The sequence below is a fragment of the Helianthus annuus genome, chromosome 4 (assembly GCF_002127325.2).
Source record: "Helianthus annuus cultivar XRQ/B chromosome 4, HanXRQr2.0-SUNRISE, whole genome shotgun sequence".
Classification (NCBI taxonomy): Eukaryota; Viridiplantae; Streptophyta; class Magnoliopsida; order Asterales; family Asteraceae; genus Helianthus; species Helianthus annuus.
Genome location: NC_035436.2, coordinates 33,595,787 through 33,607,961, shown reverse-complemented (window position 1 = coordinate 33,607,961; position 12,175 = coordinate 33,595,787). Strand labels below are relative to the sequence as shown.

At 44.5% G+C, this 12,175-nt stretch overlaps 2 protein-coding genes across 2 annotated transcripts; both read right to left on the bottom strand.

Annotated features, from left to right (window-relative positions):
- Positions 1–226: 226 nt before the first annotated feature.
- LOC110933182 (uncharacterized mitochondrial protein AtMg00810-like) lies at positions 227–1,573 on the bottom strand. Its single transcript, XM_022176416.1, has 2 exons — positions 1,152–1,573; positions 227–1,064 (listed from the first exon to the last, which is right to left on the bottom strand). The coding sequence occupies exons 1-2, from the start codon at positions 1,571–1,573 to the stop codon at positions 227–229; spliced, it is 1,260 nt and encodes a 419-aa protein (XP_022032108.1).
- A 9,553-nt stretch (positions 1,574–11,126) lies between these two features.
- Positions 11,127–11,936, bottom strand: LOC110933183. The gene has a single exon (XM_022176417.1). The coding sequence runs from the start codon at positions 11,934–11,936 to the stop codon at positions 11,127–11,129; it is 810 nt and encodes a 269-aa protein (XP_022032109.1).
- Positions 11,937–12,175: the final 239 nt, after the last annotated feature.

Genomic DNA, 12,175 nt, shown 5'->3' with positions numbered 1-12,175 from the left:
AATACACATCTCCTATTTTAGGGAATAGTACAAACTAATTACAAGGATATCTTCTATTCTAAATATATAATATTCTATTACACCCCCCAGTCGAAGCGGGAGGGGATTGAATGCTAAGACTGGACCGAAAATCATTAAATAATAACCGAGGTAGACCTTTAGTGAAGATGTCAGCAATCTGATATCTGGAAGGAACATGCAGAACCCGAACCTGACCACGCTGCACCTATTCACGCACGAAGTGTATGTCCAACTCGATGTGCTTTCTGCGTTGATGCTGAACCGGGTTGCCAGAAAGATAAATAGCACTGACATTGTCGCAATAAACTACAGTGGCACGTGTCAACGGACAATGAAGTTCAAGAAGAAGATTCCTCATCCAACAGATTTCGGCAACCACGTTAGCAACCCCGCGATATTCAGGTTCGGCACTAGAACGAGAAATTGTAGGTTGTCGTTTAGAAGACCAAGAAATGAGATTATCACCATAATAAACACAGTAACCACTGGTGGAACATCTAGTGTCAGGGCAACCCGCCCAGTCAACATCTGTATAAGCTAGTAAATTCGGACCGGAAGAGGGTCCAAGAACAAGACCAAGCGATGAGGTGCCTTGGATATACCGAATAATGCGCTTTAGCGCATTCCAATGTTCTGTCTTTGGAGCATGCATGTGCATACGCACCTGCTGAACTGCATAGCTGATGTCTGGGTGGGTAAAAGTCAAGTATTGCAATGCCCCAGCCAGACTCCGGTACAGAGTCGGGTTATCAAAATCTTCGCCAGCTGCGGCACCCAGTTTGGAATGGGTGTCAACGGGTGTAGAAACAGGATTGCACGAACGCATCCCCGCCCATTCAATAATATCCTGAGCATATGCATGTTGAGAGAGAAACATAGTATCTTTTGTTCGGGTAACAGAAATACCAAGAAAGAAGCTGAGAGGACCGAGATCCTTCATGGCAAAATCGGATGCAAGACAATTCATGAGTCTGTGTCTAAGATGGTCAGAAGAAGTGATTAGAAGAATATCATCCACATACAGCAGAAGAAAAGCAACATCCCTGCCCTGATGGAGTGTAAACAGAGAAGCATTACACTTGCTTTGATGAAAATCTAACGTAAGAACATAATCAGTGAAGCGTTGTTACCAAGCACGAGGTGCCTGTTTCAGACCATAAAGAGACTTTTTAAGACGACACACATAATTAGGATAATCCTTATGACGAAAACCCATCGGTTGATACATATATACTGTTTCATGCAAATTGCCATGCAAGAAAGCATTGGTCACATCAAGCTGGTGAACCGACCACGACCTAGAGAGAGCAATAGATAAAACAGTCCTTATGGTGGCTGGCTTAACAGCTGGGCTAAAAGTCACACCACAATCTATGCCCACCTGTTGCGACCTTCTGTCAAAAACCAATCTTGCCTTGTATCGTTCTAATGTGCCATCAGATTTATATTTATGCTTAAACAACCACATACTGCGTATAATGTTCATGTTGGGCTGGTGAGGCACTAATACCCAAGTCTCTCTTTTAATAAGAGCACGATACTCAGCAGTCATGGCATCATACCAAACCGGGATGGACAAGGCGTCTAAAGGATTTTAGGGAATGGGAATAATGGAAGAGGTTTGTAGGTTTAAATGACGTTTGGGTTTGTGGATCCCATCCATGGCACGGGTGCGCATGGTGCGAGTGGGGGCAGTGGGAGGATGAGCATTAGAGGTGACGGTAGTGGAGGGAATGACAGGGACCGATGGTTTAGTGGTGTGAGTTGGGACATAGGGTTGTGATGAAGGATGATGCAGAAGGGTGGGGGTCACCAGAGTGTTTGTCGGCTGGTGTGAGGGGAGCTGGGCATCGGGTGAGGTGTGATGGGTTGCAGAATTAGGGGATGGGGAGTGTTGGGCCATAGGGGTTTGTGGCGTGTTTTGTTGGGTCGAAGGGGTTGTAGGTGGGTTTTGTTGGGCCGGAAGGGGGGTATGGATCTGAACGTTGGGCCATAGGTTAGGATGGAGGGGAGTGTCGAGAAAGTCATATGATGGTTGAGGTAGAATGGTGTTAGCAAACGGGAATGTAGTTTCGTCGAAAACTACATGTCGAGAGATTAAGATTTGTTTGGTTTGGAGGTTAAAACATTTATACCCACGATGTGTTGATGGATACCCGAGGAAGACACAAGGAAAATATCTTTGGTCAAGTTTATGGATAGAAGTGGATGGGTTGAGAGGATAACAAAGACACCCGAAAACCCGTAGGTGGTCATCGGATGGTGTGTGGTGATAGAGGAGTTTGGTTGGTGTTTTGTTATCTAGTAATTTGGTAGGAAGAATGTTTTGTAGGTAAGTTGAGGTGTCGAGGGCATGGTGCCAAAACGTGTTAGGAAGGGAAGCATGGGCTAAGAGGGTGCGAACCATGTTATTGATTGTGCGAGTTTTCCGTTCAGCTTTACCATTTTGTGAAGAGGTGTGAGGACAAGAGAGCCGAAACACCATACCATGGTGGTTAAAGAATTGTTGAAATTAGGTATTCACATACTCTTTACCATTATCACATTGAAAGGTTTTTATGTAGTAGTTAAATTGAGTTTCAATGTGTTTATGTATGTGACAAAAGATGGAGAAAACCTGAGACTTTTTAGCAATAGGGTAAGTCCATAAGAAATTGGTTAGGTCATCTAAAAATAGGATGTAATAACAATGTCCACAAGTCACTATGTATGATGTCAAAAGGTAAAAACGTCTGTGTATTAGAAGTAGACAAGGGTAATCTAACACTTTTACCAAACACACAAGATTGACAAATATGTTTATTAAATTTCCCAAAATCAAAAGAACAAGATTGTTTAAGAGAATGCATTAAGGACTGTCCCGGATGACCGAGACGTTGATGCCATAAAGTAGATGAAATAGCAGCAAAAAACAGAAGGTGTGGTAGTGGTGCTTCCTGATCCAAGCAAGAGGGGGTATAGGTCACCGCTGCTGTTGCACCTGAGGATATGGATCCGGGTCTTGTAATCCTTCACAAGAAAACCAAATTGATCAAATTCAACCGTAACAAAATTGTCGGTCGTGAACCGACGGACAGAGATAAGATTTTTTATAAGTTTAGGGGCATAAAGGACGTCTTTGAGAACAAGAGGTGGAAAAGGTGGTGGGAGGGTTTGGGAGCCATGTCCAATAACCGGTATAGTTAAGCCATTACCAACAACAATATTATGAGGCGTGCGATTATTAAAAAAAGATTGGAAATTATTTGAGTTGTGTGTCATGTTACCTGTTGCACCAGTGTCCATGTAAAGAGTCGGGTCCGGCTGATTGAGGGACATGGTGTACATAGCATGCTCAATATCGGTAGGAGCGTAAGCACTATGGTGCGCCTGAGCGGGTCGCGGTCCGAGAATTCCATTACTGCCACTGTTTGAAGCTTGCCTTGGATTAGTGGTGGGGTATGGACAAGGTGGTGGGGCGGCCCATAAGGCCCACTGATGTGGAGGATTACTCCACTATTGATTTAGAGTCCAAGGAATAGAATTGTTTGTGGGCCAGGCTTGGTTTGACCAACCATTGTTGGGCCAAGAATAGGTTTGCTGGCCTGAGTTATAACTCGTAGAGCCGTAGCCCCTACCGCGACCCGAGTTACGTCCGCGCCCGCGCCCGCGAGACTTGCCACGGCCACGGCCGCAATCCGAGTCTGAGCGAGATTCCATGCCAGGTTGCAAGTTGCTATTAGTTTGCGAGTTAGTTTGTGAAGTATGAACATTAAGTGCAATTCCCGCATTTTGCGCCGCCTGTAGAGCTTGTTCGGCTTTCCGACTTTCAACCAAAACCAACTTGGACCGAGCGTCATAGAAACTGGGAAGTGGATCTTGTTGTTGAAGGATTGTTGCAATTCCTTCGTATTGTTCGTTGAGGCCTGAGATTTGCTGAAGAACTAATCGATCATTGTCCACCGGTGAACCGACATTAGCCAATTGATCGGCTATGACTTTCAACTGTTGGCAATAAGCTGAGATGTTTGAAAACCCGCCAAGTCGTGTGTTGGTAGACTTGTGAAGAAGATGGATGGCACGGGAGCTCTTATTGTCTTGAAAGAGGTTTTCAAGGGTGGTCCATGCGTGATAAGCGGTTGTGTTGGGCTTGAGTATAGTGTGGAGGAGGTCGTTCGAGATCGTACCGTAGATCCACTACAAGACAATGGCATCTAGATGATCCCACATATCATCGACTGTTGGTGTAGCAGACTTGTCTTTGTCAGATTCTTTGGAGGAGGAGGCAGAAGGTGCAGGCGGTTTTGGGGAAAGATGATCGATGACAAGACAAGTCCGGCAGTGAATTTTGAAGAGTTCACTCTAGGATGCGTATTGACCAGTCTCCATATCCAAAATAATGGGGATGAGACTTTTGATTTTGGTAACTGTAGAGGCTGGATGGATTTTAGAGGATTCCATGGTAGAAGACAAGGAGGGAAGAAACTGAGAATGAAAAAAAATGTAGGAGATGGGGTATGGCGGCAGAAGGTGAAAAGGGGAGAAAACCTAAACTCGTGATACCATATTGAATGATAAAAGTGGATCCTTGATCCCTCCACCATAATTCATTAATATTTACAAGAATAATACACATCTCCTATTTTAGGGAATAGTGCAAACTAATTACAAGGATATCTTGTATTCTAAATATATAATATTCTATTACTATCATACTTGATGGAAAGCCAAACTAATCAAAGTTGTTGTCACACCCCCAAAATCCACACGCGGAATACCACCGCTTGGGAGCGTGACATGACTAGGATCAAGCCACCAATCATATCGAACACAGCATTTAATAATAAAAGTAGATAATGTAATTCATCACGACATGATTGATATTCAAAACCAAACATTGTTTAAGTAGCGGAAGCATGTAAGTAAACCCAACATAAATAATAATGTATGAAATGTCATAAGTGTTTAATTAAGCATTCATGATCCATGCCCACAACGACCTGCTCCTCCCTGTGCAAGCTCCATGTATCTAACGACCTGCAAGGCATGCAACAAAGAGTCAACCACTAGTTGAGCGAGTTCACAGAAAGTAAGTTCGTAGCAATAATACGTATGTTCAATTGGTGGGGGCTTCCCACATATGCATGTACTAATAGTGGGGGTTTCCCGTAATCATATATTTATTTCCAGTGGGGGATTCCCACGTTTAACCTTTCTAATGGGGGCTTCCCATGTTTATACTTACTAGACTATTTGCGACCATGTGTTCTTCTTAATCCGAGAACAGGAAATACGTACAAGGACACGTAGGATTTACGTGAGTGCCCTTCCCAGAGGACAGTGGTACGTGTGGGGTTTACGTAGGATTTACGTAAGTGTCCTTCCGACCCGGAAGACAGTAGTAGGTAATAGTTTACGTAGGTTTTACGTAAGTGTCCTCCCGACCCAGGAGACAATGGTATATACTAGTTTACGTAGGATTTATGTAAGTGTCCTGACTAACCTGAGGACGATGGTCTATAGTCTAGCAATAGTGTAAGTACGAGTAATTTTCCAATTCAATTCTTCCAACCCAATTCCCACCCGGGAATCCCATGCCTTGGCTGTGTGAACTCACCTTGGTTTGCTCGGTATGTTATTGCTTCTCGGGTTAATAAATGTTTAAGTCCGTTACTCACGACCTAAGGTATATTGCACATAAATCCAAGATAAGTGTTGACGTTCAATTAGGGTTTACAGGTTCTTGATGTTCAAACAGTAACTTACAGTATCCTATCACACAGTAGTATGCAGTATCATTCAGTAACATGTAGCATCATATCAGACAGTATCACATAATCGCATACAGTAATAAACAGTAGCATGCAGTAGTATGTTGTTCTTCACACAGAGTTCTGAACTTGGCATCAATACTCAGTCTTTTCACATGTTTACAGGTCTCAGAGCATGTATCATTACTAAAATTCAGATCATGTTGTGATTCACCAAAGTTCGGACAAGAGATTATCACCAAAGGTCGGATTCCCTTAAGTTATACACAAGTCACAAGCCAAACATACAATATTCAATATAACTCGGTCATGCCTTCATTTCAAACTCGAACAAGAGAACAAGGGTTCACAAGGTCGGACAGGGAGTCCCCTTCACACAAACTCGGACCCCTACTAGGTTTAAAGGTCGGATAAGGGTGAGGGGGGGTAAAACTCGGACCATGAGGCTCCCCCTTAAAAGATCGGACCTCCAAAATCATGTAACAAAGTCAGACTAGAGGAGGCTACCCCAAAACTGGGACCACACATGGTGGGGTGTCAAAACTCGGACACTACTTAAAGCAAGCAAAGGTCGGACCCTATTGTTTAATGAAAGTCGGACCACTTGTGCAGTTTAAAACTCGGATAACATATGAAATCATCAAATAACTCGGACCACCACACTTATAATAAACATCGGACCTTCATGTTATGTATATATATGAAACTCGGACAATGTTGTCAAGTACAACACGGATATAACTTCTCAAAAATGTCGGACCTTATGATTGTATTAGAAAGCTCGGACATCACATTGTGTTAAAGGTCGGACAATCATGCTATATCAAAAACTCGGACAATCACAATTACAATTGTAACAGTTACACACATACATTCAACAGTTACGTTCTTATTTTTCTACGATCCAGAAACCCTAATTCGTACAATACATGGCACAAATCAATTCAACAAATATCATCATCATACAAGCAAATGATTTCACGACTAATCATCATCATAACACAATAACCAAGAATCAACCAAAGCACAGAACCATCATATGAAAGCTAGGGTTTTTCAAGTATTACAAGAATCAAGAATTGATACAATCAACCAATCAATTAGGGTTTACAAGTATCACAATAATCAATAAACAATTACCTTGAATGATTCTAGAGAGAATGTGGAAACAAAAGTGATGAATGTCTTGCCAATGATGATTGTGATGATTGCCAGAGAATGTGAAGTACGTGCTTTGATTTCTTGTGTGAGGTTTAGTGAAGGATTAGGGTTAAGTATCATATAAGTTTCACTAATAACTCTACACACCCTTAATTATTATATTTTACAATAATACACCATCTCAAACAGTTTCACAGTTTCACCACCAAGTTCACATATTTGACAAGTCTATCACAATTAACACATAACCATGCACAAACACACAATACACTTCATTGAATCAAACGTATACAATTCCATAGCAATCAATTGTGCAAATAACCAACTAAACAATACATGAACGTGCAATAAATGCGAAATAGAAATCTTGGAAATTTGAGTTGTCATATTATCCCCAACTTAAAAGAAATTTCGTCCCGAAATTTAGCATGCGGTTACTGAGGAAGCTAGGTAAGTTGTATCGTTTACTGGTTTTCTTGGGGTGTCACATCATCCCCCCGTTGATTTGGAATTTCGTCCCGAAATTCAGTAGTAGTAGCTTCAGTCTCAGTAGTGGTTGCATTGGTTCCGAAAAACTGGTTGGTACTTTTCTGTCATCTAGTCTTCGCGTTCCCATGTGTACTCTGGGCCACGTTTGGAGTTCCAACGAACTCGAACAAGAGGGATTCTCTTGTGCTTGAGGACCTTAACATCCCGGTCCGTGATTTCAACTGGTTCCTCGACGAACTGCAACCGCTCGTCGATAGTGAGTTCCTTGAAAAGAATTATGAGAGTCTCATCTGACAGGAACTTCTTCAGATTCGACACGTGGAATACGTTGTGAACTGCCCCGAGTTCAGCTGGTAGGTCTAGTCTGTAGGCTACTTGGCCTATTCTTTCAGTGATTTCGAATGGTCCAACATACCGTGGATTGAACTTGCCTCGTTTACCAAATCTAACCACACCCTTCCAGGGTGAGACTTTAAGTAAAACCCGGTCCCCGACCTGAAATTCCAATGGCTTCCTACGCTTATCTGCGTAGCTTTTCTGGCGATCCCGAGCTGCCGCCATGCGTTGTCGTATTTGTGCTATTCGCTCAGTAGCATCAACTACCATTTCTGGACCTGTAATCTGACTATCTCCCACCTCTGCCCAACAGAGAGGTGACCGACATTTACGCCCGTACAATGCCTCGAAGGGAGCGGCTTGTATGCTGGTGTGGTAACTGTTATTGTACGAAAACTCCACTAACGGGAGGTGCTTTTCCCAGCTGTTGCCGAAATCGATAACACATGCCCGAAGCATGTCTTCTAGAGTTTGAATAGTGCGTTCAGACTGCCCATCCGTCTGAGGGTGATAAGCTGTGCTCATGTCTAATCGAGAGCCAAAAGGCTTTGTGCATCGCTTGCCATAGTTCTGAAGTGAATCGTGCATCCCGATCCGAAATAATAGAGGTGGGCACCCCGTGCCTCGAAACAACTTCTTTCAAGTAGATGTCTACTAATGTAGAGAACTTATCCGTTTCTTTGATAGCCAAGAAATGAGCAGACTTCGTGAGTCGATCTACGATCACCCAAATAGTATCATTCCCGCGCTGGGATCTAGGCAGGCCAGTAACAAAATCCATGGAAATTTCTTCCCATTTCCACTGTGGTATCCTGGGTTGCTGAAGTAGGCCTGAGGGTTTCTGGTACTCTGTCTTGACTCTCGCACAAGTCAAACATTTGCCGACGTAAGTTGCAATGTGGGCCTTCATACTAGGCCACCAGTATGTAGTTCTAAGATCGTGGTACATTTTATCCGACCCTGGATGTACCGAGTAGCGAGACTTATGAACTTCGTCCATCACAAGTTCTCGTAAACCGCCGTATAGTGGTACCCAAATACGTCCTGTTACATAGTAGGCGCCATCTTCCTTTTGTTCTAATCGTTGCCTTGATCCGCGTAAGGCTTCAGCCCTGACGTTTTCTGGTTTTAATGCTTCCACCTGAGCATTTCGTATCTGTGCAGGAAGATCAGACTGAATAGTGAGCTGCAGAGCTCGTACACGCTTAGGTAAAGTATCCTTTCGACTGAGTGCATCTGCCACAACGTTGGCTTTGCCTGGATGGTACTTGATGGCGCATTCGTAATCATTAAGTAACTCGACCCATCGTCGTTGACACATATTTAATTCCTTCTGCTTGAAGATATGCTCGAGACTCCTGTGATCGGTGTAAATAGTGCACTTGGTACCGTACAGGTAGTGTCGCCATATCTTGAGCGCAAAAACAACAGCTCCCAGCTCTAAATCGTGCGTCGTGTAATTCCGTTCATGAATTTTGAGTTGCCGCGAAGCGTAGGCAATAACTTTATCACGCTGCATCAGTACGCAACCAAGCCCCTATATCGATGCGTCACAAAAGACCACAAAATCGTCTGTGCCCTCTGGCAATGAGAGAATAGGCGCGCTGCAAAGCCTATCCTTAAAGTACTGGAAAGCAGTTTCCTGAGTGTTGCCCCAACGGTAGGTGACACCCTTCTGTGTCAGTAGTGTAAGCGGCTGTGTGATCTTTGAAAAATCTTTAATGAATCGTCTGTAGTACCCCGCCAAACCCAAGAATTGGCGTATTTCTGTTGGTGTACGCGGTGCAGGCCAATTCCTGATCGATTCTACCTTGGATGGATCGACATGAATCCCATCCCTGTTCACCACATGGCCTAAGAAGTGGACTTCACGAAGCCAGAAGTCGCATTTAGAAAACTTTGCGTACAATTGCTCCTTTCGAAGAAGTTCCAAGATAAGACGTAAGTGCTGCTCGTGTTCCTCCTGACTCTTAGAGTAGATCAGGATGTCGTCAATGAAAACAATGACGAACTTGTCTAGATAGGGTTTGCACACCCTGTCCATAAGATCCATGAAAATTGCAGGCGCGTTCGTAAGCCCAAATGGCATAACTAGAAACTCGTAGTGACCGTAGCGAGTTCTGAATGCTGTCTTGGGGACGTCCTCATCCCGGACTCTCCGCTGATGATACCCTGGCCTCAGATCAATCTTGGAGTAGTAGCTCGACCCTTGCAACTGGTCGAATAAGTCGTCAATGCGTGGAAGAGGATAACGGTTCTTCACTCTGACCTTGTTCAGTTCGTGGTAATCGATGCACATCCTGAAAGTGCCATCCTTCTTTTTCACAAATAATACTGGAGCTTCCCAAGGTGAAGAGCTTGGGCGAATGAAGCCTTTATCCAAGAGCTCTTGTAGTTGCTTTGAAAGTTCTTCCAGTTCAGTTGGAGCTAAACGATACGGTGCGCGAGCTATAGGTGCTGCTCCTGGAGCGAGCTCGATCTGAAATTCGACTTGACGATGAGGCGGTAAACCGGGTAAATCTTCAGGAAACACCTGAGGAAAGTCGCATACAACAGGAATATCCTTCAATTTCTTTTCCTTTGCTGATGCATCCGTAACTAGAGCCAAAATGGTCGTGTGACCCTTTCGTAAGCATTTCTGAGCCTTCAAAAAGGAGATGATGCCAACCACAGCACCACTCTTGTCGCCCTGAACTTCGAGAGGTTCTTGACCAGAACGAGGAATACGAACAATCTTTTCTTTGCATAGGATTTCTGCTTGCTGTTGCTGCTGGAGATTCTGATTTGCAGGCCGTGGGCTCCTGAATCCTTAGCTTCATGGCCCATCTTGAGACACCTCTGGCAACGTCCCTCGTTGCTCTAACCACTGTGGTGTCCGTTGCATTTGTTACACAGTGGGTGAATTCCCCGATATCCACCCTGCCCCTGTCCACCAGAAGTTGGCTGACCCGGGCTCTGGTGATCACTATTCCTGCGCTGCTGCTGTGCTTGAGACTGAACGGTAGCGGAACCCTTGCTAGAATACCCATCCCACTTTCTTTTGTTGTCACTGGGAGTAGCAGAAGTAGTGACAGCAGTAGTAGTAGCACTGATGCGTTTTGGCAGCCTGTTCTGATCCACTGCCTGATATGTGAGACGATGAGCGAGGCGTTGAATAGCCTGGATGTTGTCAAGGTTAGCCGTGTGGTGAGCCTGAGCCGTGTTCGAAGGCTGATTGGGTCGAGGACCTAGAATACCATTGCCACCTGTGTTGTTACTTCGCGAAGGTGTAGTTGGGTACGGACATGGAGGCGCATCCCACATCGGCCATTGGCTATTGTTTTGATCGGCCTAAGAAGGTGGGCAGTTGAACCACATCGGCCACCCGAATTAGGGATTAACGCTATTACCCGACATACGATTACCCCGACCGCGGCCGTAATTTCCATGTCCACAACCTCTGCCACGGGACCGTCCTCGCCCCCGGTTCCGATCCGAACCTTCGGTCCGATAATCGGGTGCAGCAGTGGACCGATAATCAGTAGTGTTGGTAGTGTTCGGTTGAGGCCGAGAGGTGTGCACATGGAGAGCGGTGCCTGCGGCTTGAGCCGTGTGAAGAGCCTGTTCAGCCTTGCGACTTTCTATCATGATTAATTTTGAACGGGCATCATAAAAGGTCGGTAACGGGTCTTGTTGTTGGATTATGGTGGCAATTCCTTCATATTGTTCGTTGAGCCCAGAGAGTAGTTGGAGAACTAGGTGTTCGTTGTCGACCGGGGATCCAACATTAGCTAGCTGATCGGCGAGAACCTTTAGTTGTTGACAATAAGCAGACATGTACGGGTAACCATCTAGGCGGGTATTGGAAAACTTTTGTAGAAGATGAATAGCACGGCTACTTTTATTATCTTGAAAAATATTTTTGAGCGTCTTCCAAGCCTCGTAGGCGGTTGTGTTGGGCTTAAGGATGTTGTGCAAGAGATCATTTGAAATAGTGCTATATATCCATTGTAAGACAATGGCGTCAAGACGATCCCATGAGGATTCGATTGGCGGTGTGGTGGTCTTTTCTTTATCGACAGTAGAGGAGGAAGAACCAGTGGTTTGGGCTGGTTTGGGAGAGAGGTGATCAATCACAAGAAACGCCCGACATTGTATTTTAAAGAGCTCGCTCCAGGATGCGTATTGGCCGGTTTCCATCTCCAAAGTAATGGGAATGAGGCTTCTGATATTAGAAACAGTGGATGCAGGATGGATTTTAGATTCCATGGTGAAAGATAAGGTGAAGAAGGAGGTCAAAAAGAGGGGAGGCAGTAGGGAAGAAGAAGCAAAAGATCGGACAGATGGGGTAGGGCAGAAAACAAAAATTGGTAGGGTAGAAGGTGGAGATGGCAGCTACTAGCTCGATACCATGAAAGATGTGATATTGCAAATATTTT